Source organism: Embiotoca jacksoni, unplaced genomic scaffold, assembly GCF_022577435.1.
Source record: "Embiotoca jacksoni isolate LCO1_2020_lvr unplaced genomic scaffold, fEmbJac1.0.p SCAF_59, whole genome shotgun sequence".
Taxonomy (NCBI): Eukaryota; Metazoa; Chordata; class Actinopteri; family Embiotocidae; genus Embiotoca; species Embiotoca jacksoni.
Genome location: NW_027185413.1, coordinates 1,627,948 through 1,641,539, shown reverse-complemented (window position 1 = coordinate 1,641,539; position 13,592 = coordinate 1,627,948). Strand labels below are relative to the sequence as shown.

Genomic DNA, 13,592 nt, shown 5'->3' with positions numbered 1-13,592 from the left:
AGGACGCACTAATGACAGTTTGGTGGTCAAAGGTAACTGTAACCCGAACAAAACATATTTGTGGCCATAACTCAATAATTAAAATATCTGATCGGATATTTTTCTGTTCTGTTAATTATTCAACACCAAAACTGAGGGACAGAAGGTGCGATGACAGATATAAATTTGTGACATTACCCTGATGTGTCCATTCAGAAACTATGGTGATTGTTTAGATCCTCGGTGCTGTCAGCAACGTCTATATGAGTTTGGACAGATATGCGTGTGAACTACAACTTGAGTGGTTCACGGAGGTATGTAACCGCTAGGGGCTAATTCTAGTTTATTCCTTTGAGGAAGTGATATGGTTATCCCACTTACTCAGGCTTAACTTGTGTCACTGACTATCACCGCAGGAGAACATATTCCGTGCTGCAAAAAATATAACAGCTTTGTTGAAGTTCATGTATTATCTATACTTGTTTATTCCTGTACAGTAGTGGTCTCCCAACGTTTTTCCTCTGAGATCTACTTTGACCAAATGAAAGTGTCTGAGAGCTACATACAGTGCATCCGGAAAGTATTCACAGCGCTTCACTTTTTACACATTTTGTTATATTACAGCCTTATTCTAAAATGGATTAAATTCATTTTTCCCCTCAAAATTCTACACACAATACCCCATAATGATAACGTGAAATAATTTTTGTTTAAATTTTTGCAAATCTATTAAAAATCAAAAACTAAAAAAAAAAAATCACATGTACATAAGTATTCACCGCCTTTGCAATTACACTCAAAATTAAGCTCAAGTGCATCCTGTTTCCACTGATCATCCCTGAGATGTTTCTACAACTTGATTGGAGTCCACCTGGTAAATTCAGTTGATTGGACATGATTTGGAAAGACACACACCGTCTACATAAGGTCCCACAGTTGACAGTGCATGTCAGAGCACAAACCAAGCCATAAAGTCCAAAGAATTGTCTGTAGACCTCCGAGACAGGATTGTATCGAGGCACAGATCTGGGGAAGGGTACAGAAACATTTCTGCAGCATTGAAGGTCCCAATGAGCACAGTGGCCTCCATCATCCGTAAATGGAAGAAGTTTGGAACCACCAGGACTCTTCCTAGAGTCGGCCGCCCGGCCAAACTGAGTGATCAGGGGAGAAGGACCTTAGTCAGGGAGGTGACCAAGAACCCGATGGTCACTCTGACAGAGCTCCAACGTTGCTCTGTGAAGAGAGGAGAACCTTCCAGAAGGACAACCATCTCTGCAGCACTCCACCAAGCAGGCCTGTATGGCAGAGTGGCCAGACGGAAGCCACTCCTCAGTAAAAGGCACATGACAGCCCACCTGGAGATTACCAAAAGACACCTGAAGGACTGTCAGACCATGAGAAACTAAATTCTCTGGGCTGATGAAACAAAGATTGAACTCTTTGGCCTGAATGCCAAGCGTCATGTTTGGAGGAAACCAGGCACCGCTCATCACCTGGCCAATACCATCTCTACGGTGAAGCATGGTGGTGGCAGCATCATGCTGTGGGGATGTTTTTCAGCGGCAGGAACTGGGAGGCTAGTCAGGATGGAGGGAAAGATGAATGCAGCAATGTACAGAGACATCCTTGATGAAAACCTTCTCCAGAGCGCTCTGGACCTCAGACTGGGATGAAGGCTCATCTTCCAACAGGACAACGACCCGAAGCACACAGCCAAGATAACAAAGGAATGGCTTCGGGACAACTCTGTGAATGTCTTTGAGAGGCCCAGGCAGAGCCCAGACTTGAACCCGATTGAACATCTCTGGAGAGATCTGAAAATGGCTGTGCACCGACGCTCCCCATCCAACCTGATGGAGCTTGAGAGGTCCTGCAAAGAAGAATGGGAGAAACTGCCCAAGAATAGGTGTGCCAAGCTTATAGCATCATACTCAAAAAGACTTGAGGCTGTAATTTCTGCCAAAGGTGATTCAACAAAGTATTGAGCAAAGGCTGTGAATACTTATGTACGTGTTATATTTTCGTTCATTTTGATAGATTTGCAAAAATTTTAAACAGACTATTTTCACTTTATCATTATGGGATATTGCGTGTAGAATTTTGAGGAAAAAAATTAATTTAATCCATTTTGGAATAAGGCTGTAACATAACAAAATGTATAAAAAGTGAAGTGCTGTGAATACTTTCCGGATGCACTGTATCTCTATTTTGTCAAAGCAACATTTATTCACATGGCTGAGCTCCACCAAACCAGTTGAATAAGCTTCTTTTATTTGAAAGATAACAAACTGATATTCAACACAAACTCAGAGACCTCTGCTGTACAGGGTCACGGGGTGGGGGGGGTGGGGGGGGGGCCCATTCCAGGTGACTTGGGGTGAAGGCGGGGTAGACCGTGGACATCGAAGCGCAAACAGAAATACGGACCATTTACGCTCACTTTTACACCTACTGCCAATTTAGAATTATCAATTAACCTAACAGGCATGACTTTAGGCTGTGGAAGGACAAAAAACTATGCAAGCAAAGGGAGAACACGCAGAATTCACACAAAAAGGCCTGAGTTACCAGGCAGATTCAAATCCAGAACCTTGTTGTGCTGTGAAGCGAAAGCGATAACTACTGCAAAAAATACAAATGTGAAATGTGTAAATTACAAATGTAAAACAACATTTTTTTGCACTTCAGATCTAAATAATCCATTACATTTTGTCCAGGATTTATAAGATATGTGGTGAAGTGCTACAGTGTATGTCACATGTCACTGGCAAGGCATGATGTTAAAACTAATTCATGTTCTCATAATCAACAAATGCCACTGATTGTCACATATCCTCTACAACAAACTCTATTGTGTCTGTCCAGCAGGGCAGTTCGTGCCCAGCACTCACATTGAGATGGCTCTCGTTGGTAATATCAGCAGGAAGTCCTTGGGGTTCATAGCGTCCCTCTGCTACTCTAGTGGTTAAATGCCAGATAGCTCTGTCCAACACCCAGGCTGGACGCAGGTGAGGGGAGTTCACCATATTATAACCACACTCCGGATGTTCTTCTATCCATACACTGTTAGCAGCTGTAAAGAAAAACACAAATACAGAATAACAAGTGATCAAACTATTTTCGGTGTGATGAACGCAGGAAAATGTCGTGGTGCTTTGTGAAATGTTTTTTTGTATTTCTGAAATGTCTTTGTCTTTTGTGGAAAGTTTTTGCGTTTTGTGACATGTTTTTGTGATTTGTGAAATGTTTTGGATTTTGTGAATTGTTTTTTGTGAAATGTTGCATTTTTTTACATGTTTTTGTTTAGTGAAATGTTGCGTTTTGTGAGATATTTTTGTTTTGTGCAATGTTGCGTTTTGTGAGATGTTTTTGAATTTTGTGAAATGTTTTTTAGTGAAATGTTGCATTTTGTGAGATATTTTTGTTTCGTGAAATGTTGTATTTTGTGAAATGCTTTTGTGATTTGTGAAATGACGGTACAACTTGTGAATAGTTGTGTTTTGCCCCTCAGAGCTACAGTATTGGTAAACCAGCCCAAAGTCCCATATTTTATACTTTTGAATGAGAATCAAAGTTAGCTTTATTGGCCAGGTATGTATGAGGAATTTGACTCTAGTTCTGACTTACTCTGAATGTATACACAAAAAGCTCAAAGAAATATATATATACAGATAAAACATATTCACATAATACTGTATATAGTGCAAATGGTGTAGTGTTATTGCACAGGGGTTGACATGACATGTTTGGTGTTAATAATGCTCAGCCGAGTGACGGCCTGAAGGTAAAAACCGCCAGTGTTGATTGTCCGGGAGCTGGAAGGGATTTTTCCCAGCCTCAACCGCTGCGTCCTATCAGTCAGGAAGTTCGTGATCCACTGACAGGTGGTGGCTGGCAGCGCGAGCTGGGTGAGTTTGGTTCAAAGAATGTCCGGGATGATGGTGTTAGACGCTGAGCAGAATTTCACAAACTGGACCCTTGCATATGTCTCTATGGATTCGAGGTGTGGCAGGATGTAGTGCATTCCCATATTAACTGCATCATCCACCGACCTGTTTGCCTGGTAAAGACCAGGTTGATTTTGTGGTGTCTAATCCGTAACTCTTCTTAACCATAATGATATTTTGTGGTTTTAAGTACCAAAAAACAATTAAATAGTTTTACATCTTCTCTCTTCAGCTTCTTTCTGGAGCTCTACCAGGAACAGACTGTTTGGTATCAGTGTCTTTAAGCCGCATTGATACCAGGTACGCTCTCTTCTGACTGGTTGACTCTGTTATGAGTTACACAAGCCCAGGCCAACCACAGCTTTTCTTCGGTCTTCTAGCTTTCTGGTATCACAAATACGTTCCAAGGCATGTTTTTTGTTTTCTTGTACATTTACATTTTTTACTTCCTGGTTGTTGTTTTTTTCTCACTGTTGTCTCTCATTTCAGATGTCCTCACTTCCTGCCTGTGTGACTGTCTGGCCCTCTCTGATTGTGTACACCTGTGTTCAATCATATCTTCGCCCTCATGTTTATCTAGTCTGCGTGCTCCTTACCTTCTGTGCCAGTTCTTTGTTGTCTTCTTTGTACCAGCCGTTTTCCTAGTGATCCAATAAATGTCTTTCTGACCTGTTTTTTGGCCTCCTTCCTGGTTGTTTGATTCTGCCTCATCTCTTTGTATCTCCTGTACTTCAGTACTTCATCTTTTTCAGTAAAAGATTTTTGTGACAACGTGAGGGAGGTGTGGACTGGGATGAAGGAGATAACAGTGTTCAAGGTTGAGAGTGAGACAACCAGGGGTCAACCTGGAGAGGGCGAATGATCTTAACCGTTTCTTCAACAGGTTTAGTTCACAGCCCCCCACCCCTCTTGACTGCATTACCGCCAGGGTTCTTCTGTCCTGCGGCAACATCTCTTCAAACTGAGCCTGAAGCAGGAGAATATCCTGCTGGGTTCTAGACTACAGGTTTCATTAAGAACCCTCTTCATTCAAAAAAACATTTTTGGAGCTCTTCAAAGATTTTTTTTTTAAAGCACGGTGTTAAATTTATATTTCAAAAGGTATTTCTGAATGTAGATGTACTGTATCTGAAATTTCCGAAATCAATTCACTTTACTCATGTTCTGCTATTTTGTTGATACCCTTACCATCATTTCATGCCACACAATCTTTAATTGTGTATTGAACAGAGCACACACTGATGAGCCAATTAAAACAAAAACGTTGGTTAGTGTGGACATAACCTGAAGATCAAAAATGGAAACAGGAAGACAGGGAATCACACTGGTTAACCAGCATTTTAAATATTGAAATTAAAGAACACACACATACACACACTCACCAGTATGATTGTACACCACGTCTGTGATACACAGCATGTTCCATTCTGCCTTTAGTTTCTCCACCAATGCCCCCACATCTTCCCAGTCGTAGCTGTGACCCTCTGGGCTGAACTCAGGGCTGAAGGTCAGCTGGTCAGCCAAGGAGTAGCAGGACCTGGACTCTCCGAGTGTCTGCAGAGGAGTGAAGTGGACCATGTTGTATCCTGGAAGAGAGACACATACACACTATTAATTCCTCAACCCGCCTTTCTGTTTAATACTATCAATACCCCACTACAATACATTTACACAGACCAAAAGTAATGAGTCTTCCGAGTCCACGTGTTAAAAGTAATGACTAAAGCACCAGCAACACACAACAACTATCTGTCCGTACAATCTAGTTAACCTCTGAGGCTGCGGTGGAGCGTCAGAGTTCAGAAAGTCTGCACTTGTCTTTTCTTTATTCTAACTAAAGAAGCTGGTCGAGACAGCATCAACTGCTATGCAATGACACTCTTAAGATTCTGCCGAACAATAAAACTTTGTACAAGCATGAAAAGACAATGATTTCTGTGGCAAAATTCTGATTCTGAAAGTAATTTTACATGATTTGTAAAACTGTGAACACTAAATGAGAATATCATCAAACAAAATAAAGTAACTGTGGGGTAAAATTAGCATCTGTTTCAAAAGACCAAACGCTGACCACTGACCTGAATAACACACCCACCTGACTCCTTGGCCACTCTCAGTCTGTCCGGCCAGTCATCCAAGTGCCCCAGACATTTGGACAAGTAGGTCTGGATGGTAATGCCATCTAACGGAAGGACCTGGTCGTCTGCTCCAACACAAAGAACGGGGTCGACGACCATGTAGCCTCCTCCCGACCGCTCGATGCCTCTGTGGGGAAAAGCTCAAATTCAGCAGAAATACATAATAGAGAGCAATAACAGTAAATAGTGGTCAAGGTTGAGGCAAAGTTGTTCGCTGGTACCACTTAAGTGTGTTCTGGTGTTAAGAAAATTAGAGTTAACAAACTACATCTTTAAAAGAGATCTAAACTGGAAGCTTGGAAGTTGAATCTAAAGGAGGAAATTTCCATTAAAGATTGGATTAGGCTGAGATGCAAACATTAAAAACAAAACACCCATTTACACCTGGTATTAATATCTGCAATCTGCATCTGAAAAAGGGGTTTGGATCAGGAAGAATGCTTGGTCATGCAGCTGTAAAGGCAGCAGAACACAGAGTCAAAGTGGAATCAAATCAGCCAAAAATAACCTAAAGCAATTTTTATGGATTAAATAATGGCGGGAGTATGCAAAAACAGAGATTCAGAAGATTTGTAAATATTGCTCTCTGTATTTATATTTAGTATTTTCATTGGATCACATTCTAAAAGTAAAAGAGAATAGATTTGTAGACTAGTATTTTGTAAGAAAAGTTACTTATTGCTCTGAATTTGAAAAATATCTTGGTTAATAATATAGGACATTGCATGACAACAATAACATACACCTCCATAAAATATATGATAAAAATCCACATTTATGTTAACTGGAAAAAGTATAACGAAAGTAAAGAATCAAAACCAAAATCATGATATACATCAGATGTTCCAATCTGCTGGATCAGGATCAGCTGAGGCATTTTTGATGAATTGGTTTTATTCGCTATATAAAGCCCTACTTTTTTATTTGATTGTAGATAAAAAAAAAAAATTAGTCATTACAGCTGTATACCCTGACAGGCACACAGAAATGTGACTGAGAAAAGCACTGAGTACAAAATGAAATAGTAGCCATCAGTTTAAATTACTGATAAAACATCAGACATCACAGTCTTCAGGTGAAGCATTGTTACATTGATATTTAACCGGCCTGTCACACATCCTCATGTGGTTCAAATCTGCATTTGGACTTCAGTGTTTTGTCCTGTGATCCAGACATGACATTATATTAACATAAAGCCTCAAGGACTTGCATGATACTTGGTGCACAAGAGAAAGATAAATTACCCCACCTTTTTCATAATATTCCATAGCCCAGCAACAAAGATTCAATGACATGGTGTCAAATTAGAATTCACCTTTAATTACTATATTCTCACATTCTGCATGAGGTGCTTTTCTGGATATTAATGTTCTTATATTAATTAATTATTATATATATCGTTATTGTTTCTGTTCAATCAATTCAACATCTTAAAATGAGCTCTTACACGGTGCTTTTTGGATTATTACACTTAATTAGATTTTTGTGCCTAAGAGATGATTGAGATATTAAAGTTATTCTTAAAATATTCTCTCTGTTAATTTGACCTCATTAAATTCATCCCCCGTCGTATTGAAAGTAATGTGGAAATATTATTATGTAACGACAACATTGTGCCCGGGGTGCTCATTCAGAGCGCTTCACGGAAATGGTATCGAGTCTGAAAGGGGGATTCTGTTATCACACACGACAGAAGCAGAGTTACATTATGTTACTCTATGACAATTTCAACTTCAAACACGACACAGGTGAGAGACATCGTCGGGGAGGGTCTTACGCGTATCCGAAGTAGTACTGATAGGACCCGGCCATCTTGATTTCCAGAGAGCAGAACTTGTCGGAGTCATCTTCCCTTCCTGTTGGGTAGCTCCACGCCAAAACGCGGAAGCGGTTTCGATCGAACTGCTGTCCGTCCAAGGGGTAGTTGGTGTGCACGATAACCCTCCTCCCCTGCAGGCTCGGACCCAGACGGAATTGCAGCTCAAAATCTGAGACGATGGAAACGTTTCAAACACACACATACGACCCATTGTTACATTATGCAGTTTAACCTGTACAGAAAATTCCTCATTGTTGTCATCCTTTGTGTTAAAATTGTATTCTGTGTACGTCATGAGCAACAACATTAACCTTTAAATGTTTAGAAAAAGTTTCTTTACTTCTTGCATAAGTCCTGCAGTTATAAACTCTGACCAAGTGACAGTTGCTTGCTTGCTAAACCGCACCGGCCTGCATTGTGTCACTGTTTGTATGACAACATAACTGCAGCAAACATACCTCACGCACACAGTCTTGGTAGTCCTCTGGAGTCAGGACCATGACAAGACTATCTATTATTAGTAAGCGTTCAGAGTGCTGTAAATGTCAAGTGGCCAACTTCTCTCTTCCAAATCCTTTAGCCAACACACGCACACACGCTCTGTCGTACTTTTGAATGTTACAACAGGTTAAGGCCATTTAGTCAAGTGGAGGGAAGTTGTTTCAACGTATCATCACCTTGTTGGAGTCTGAACAAAGTCCTATCCAGGTTTTCCTGGTCATTGAGCAGAAGGACTCGGATCTGCTTCAGGTGTTGAGGCAACATCTTGAAAAGATCTCTTTAGTGCAAACGTATCCCTGGCTTCCTGTCCGGGGAGAAAAACACAGGTACGTACGTAGTTACACCCACTGACCTACTCGAAAATACACTTTCAAATGAACCATGAAGAGGCGCTTCCTCTGCCATCGACTCCACTCATGGAATCGCAGGCCACATGGAGCACTTCAATGGCAGCGTGTTAACTTCTTTCACATTGCCCTCAGCTTGCATTGGGTCCAGTGGAAAAATACAGGCTCAAAACTTCCAAAAGTATTTTACGTAAAGGATAGATTTTCTATTTTTTTTCAAGTCTGTTTTTAAAACAATAGATATGCACCCATTTTAACACTGAAAAAGCTATAATCAGACAGTTTTCTGATGCACATTTAATGTGAGGGATGGAGGACAATAAAACACAGTGTACCGTCCATACCATAATGTCTTCGATACTCAGTTTGACGAGTATGAGTACACCGTCCGCGTACTCACAGTGCAATGTAAGTTTCCATACTGAACAGTGTAAACGCACTTATGCACTCAAAATAGTAAGTGTAAGTAGACTGTTCAAGACAGAGCTCCTGTCTATGGTCAGCCTGCTTCCGCCAGACTATTGCTTGCAGCTTAAGTTTTCTTTGCTGTGAGTAAAGTCTGGAAACCCTGTTCACATTAATGTTTTCTTGAAGTCAAGCGGGTTATTTTTCTAAATGTAGTTTCAGTGGTGGTAAAGTTTCGGCGTATTTGTTGGTCAATACCAATTAGTTAAGACTGCTCCAATAATTTCCAAAATTAACCCGAGATTTAGGCACATGTCGGATGCAACAACTGGAAATGATTCCCCATGGAGCGCGGCCAGACCCGTATATTCACGCTGTGAATTCGGCCCTGGTAACACATGGCTCGTCTCTGACTGGACTCTTGTATGAAATGCTAGAGGGCTTTTAATTTGAAACAAGGACTTTTAATTTGAAAACTCATTCACATTCTCTCTCACTTGCTCTCACTGACTCACAGACACTTGGATGTGAAGGCTTGGCAGACTGATCCAGTCAATAATATAAAAACCTATCCCATAATTCAATAATTTCAAGCAGCTTCATTATTTTTGTTTGGATCTTCAGATTTTCATGTCAAATTATTCCTCCAGTGTGATGATAACTTTACATGCTTAAAATGCGACTTGTGTTTTGAGAAATATAATATCAATACTGGTGGATTGAATCTTTGCAGGTAGCGAGCAGGCCTCCGTCATCCAAAGAAAACAGGATGATGTGTTCGGAGAACGTGCTGTGAGCTGCTCCCATCAAGTGGGCGCGCTTGACAAATTCAAAGCGTTCAAAGAAAGATTTTGACAGTTGCTCTCTACTATCCTCATCAAAAACACCAAATGAAGGGATAACGAATAGAAGAATGCAGTTCATCCCTCAATTAGAGCTCCACCCACCGAATCTATAGTCCCTTTTCTGCGGTCTCTTCAAGGTAAGAATGTTGTTCAATTGTTAAGCTGACAGCTGAGGTAGTCACAGAGTCGAATTGGCACCACACTGGCCCTTCTTCAAATAATAGTCCAAAGGTTCCCACTGAATACTAAAAAGTATTTTTTGCTTCAAATTCCCATCCCCACTGGGACGAGACACCAACACTTTTGTGTCATGTCAGACCTCTGATTCCAGACTGCCAGCATGCTACCTAAAAATCAAACACCGGGGCAGTATTATGCCGGCTTTGTTTGGTTCGGTGTAAAAAAAAGAAAAGCTGGCATAATGACGGGTCTTGCTTATGACATCCTCTGTGTTAAACGGGATTATAGACACTACATACTACTTTCCCCTCTGCACCGTTATCACTTGTTTTCCACAATATCCACTTTTATCTAATTAATTCAGGGATAAAGGAGATGCCGTTTAAAATAAGTTTCAATGAAAACATTTAAAAAGCATAAGGTGGTGTTGATCCTTGACAGGCCTGTGGAGTGTATGTGATGAAAAAGGTTAGGAACCACTAGATTAGACTACAAAGTCTGAAGTATCTGGCACGGCGCTGAGCCAGCTCTGGAGAAAAAAGTCTGCCTGAACCCATATATCATTTCCCTATGGGGGGCAGAAAGAAACGTTCTGGCTTGCCTGTAGCTCTTTAAACCTATCGCATTCGTTTAGGGCACCATTAAGCCCAGGATGCAGCAAAGGTTCTCTTTTCAGGAGGAAACTTGTGGCGGTGAACCATTTGGAAATAAAGAGGGGAGTCCTGGCAATGAAAAGGCTAAAAGAACCAAGCAGGCCTGCCCTATTGCATGAGCCAAATCTTAATCAAAACTTGCCATTTCAGTAGGGCGAATACAAGTCAGCCGTCAGATGTCTGGCCATCAGAAATCTGATCTATATGTTATGATTTTACAGCAACACGAGAGAACTATGTTCTGAAGAGGCCAAGTCATCTGTAACCAAAGCATAAATACACCAGTTTAAAAAAGTTGTGACAACATATTCCAAACAGAAAAAAAGTACAAACCAAAAAAGACCAGCAGTAAGCAGCTGATTCATTAATCAGTGGATACATGACTGACATTAAAAAAAAAAAAAGCACAGTAAGAATTGCTAAGTGGCAAAAAAAATAAAAATAATGGTTACATTTTAAACAAGGATTTTTAGGCAATGACTTGATTGAGACACAACATGAGGAAGGTAGTCCTCACGCTGATGCTTAAAACTGATTTGGGACACAAACTTTCCTTAATCAGTGAGTTAGTGAACGAGCCACAACAACTTTTCTAAAGGCAAAACCTGGAGTATCAAAACTTTTTAAATATCAATTTGAATTGCTATAACTAACACTAATTACTGCTCTAATCTAAATACACTATAAAATTGTATTATAACTGATGATTGTCTATTGCCATAAAAGTTAGTGATAAGTGGAAATAAATGCTACTCAGCTGTACTTAAGTATAATTATAAGCCACTTCAAAACTTTTATATTTCTACTTCACTACATTTTAGAGACCAGTGTGTATTGATACAAATATTGTATCAACATATAGTACAGATTAAACTAACCATCAATGCATACATACCATAATGCATTAGCAACAGTTGAAATTAGCTCCACAGTGACCGACCACAAAACTACAATGTTACTTGATTGCACGTTGCACATAGACATTAATGCATTTAATAACAAATGATGCATTGTATACAATAACATAACAGTCTATCAGCAGCCTGTTCTGTATTATGACTTCTTAGGTTTCATTCTAAAAGTAAATGTTGCTGATACTTCTGTCTCACAAATGACTGACTGTTGTTATCATACGTTGCTTTAAAGGACACTGTAGTCTATTTACAATGTGGATTTTTAAGGATTACAACTGCTTTGAATTTTAGCATTTAAGGAAAGGAATGTCCCCTTCCATTATACTAAACTTTCAAAATGTCCTCATTGGCTCGTTGAGGCCTTGGATGGTACCTGAACACAACAGTTTGAGCACAATCACATCTATACGCTGGGCCCGGACTTGTACTGGGCCGGATCCTGCTCACAGAGCTTTGGGTTTAGTTCTGTAATAACTGGAGCAGGTTAATGGATCTCAAGTCACTGAACCCAACTGAGCCCTCCCTTTGAGTCTGCGCAGTGCATCGGTCCGATCGTTGCAAGGTCAGGCATCCAGACGTTAATGTCACACAAATCTATTTATACAACTCCCAACACGTTTAAGCTTGCATGGCACACCAGGTCCACACCGACACAACGTGATATACAAACGTATAATCACATCTAGAAGGGAGTAGATTTTATTTTTCGGCACGGAGATAGAAAGACCTGCAATGCTAACGTCCGACTTGTGGCTGCACCCCAAACTCAATTTAAAAGGTAGCCAAGTTATGGTTACCTCGCTTACAAGCATATCCGAATTTCTTTTCAAACATATTGCAAGCCCACAGTGTATTCGTTAGTAACCGTGTAACAATTCGGCATACGTGTAATTTACCTACGGCACCTTATATCAATGAAGCAACGTAATAAATGTGTGATTTATGAGGTACTTCATAAAGTCGCCCCCCACCAGAATGCATCACAGTGGGCGGTCCTGTCAAGTTCGAATTTTACTGAAGAAAATTAGGCACAATGGGTCATCGCAGAATTCGGTTCTGAATTACGGTTGTTTTTAATAAGGTGTTTCATTGGGTACTTCCGTAATTAAGCACTGTAACGTGAAAAAAAACAACCGTAAATCACCCGTAATGTCGTATCCTGCATTGTTTTTCAAAACAACTGACAATCTATTTTTCCATAAATCTGAAGAACCAAGTGCAACGTGAAAAGCGTAACGTTACAGTAAAAGTTTTAACAGCTGATTTCATGTGAGCTACCTTAGCTAGTAACTTAGCTACCAACCTGTAGCCTGGGATATTACTCGCACAGACATCTGACAACACTGTGAGACATTACAAAAACATGCTCAAATGGGCATTTCTATTCACCTGTGAGTTGTCCTCTGTCGGTTTCAGGAGCAGAACAGTTAGCGGTGTGCAAGCTCTATTTTTCCTGGATGGGGCAGTGTGGGCGTGGCCTAAAGATCGGAGTCTTGACTGGGATGTGGGGTCGGCTATTACCGTAATGGGCCGAATAAACGCACCACAAAACGAGAATATAATTTATTTTAATTATTTCTCTTTTAAAACTTCATTTATTTACGTAAAAGCGACGAAAAAAATAATATATATGACCTTTATTTAACCAGGTAAAATCAATTGAGAACCAATTCTCATTTACAATGATGACCTGTCAGCACAGTCCACAAATACAACGTAAATGCTCATTAAATATTGGTGTTAGTATTCAGGCCTAAGCCAGACCTTGATTGTTTCTACCCCGTAGGAATTTAGTGCATTGCTCATGTGAACATCAGTTTTGGTTACTGAAGTAGGTTTACTGATGATGAATGTATCTTTT

The 13,592-nt window shown here is 40.3% G+C and overlaps 1 protein-coding gene across 2 annotated transcripts in view; it reads right to left on the bottom strand.

Annotated features, from left to right (window-relative positions):
• The window catches only part of agla (amylo-alpha-1, 6-glucosidase, 4-alpha-glucanotransferase a), a 51,291-nt gene extending 38,087 nt beyond the window's left edge, over positions 1-13,204 (bottom strand). For both annotated transcript variants that reach the window (XM_069173213.1, XM_069173212.1), the window contains exons 1-6: positions 13,121-13,204; positions 8,564-8,691; positions 7,845-8,055; positions 6,025-6,194; positions 5,312-5,515; positions 2,874-3,055 (exon numbers count right to left, since the gene is read on the bottom strand). In XM_069173213.1, the coding sequence (XP_069029314.1) occupies positions 2,874-3,055; positions 5,312-5,515; positions 6,025-6,194; positions 7,845-8,055; positions 8,564-8,651 (855 nt within the window). In that variant the 5' untranslated portion in view covers positions 8,652-8,691; positions 13,121-13,204. The remainder of the gene's footprint in view (positions 1-2,873; positions 3,056-5,311; positions 5,516-6,024; positions 6,195-7,844; positions 8,056-8,563; positions 8,692-13,120) is intronic.
• Between the last annotated feature and the right edge of the window lie 388 nt (positions 13,205-13,592).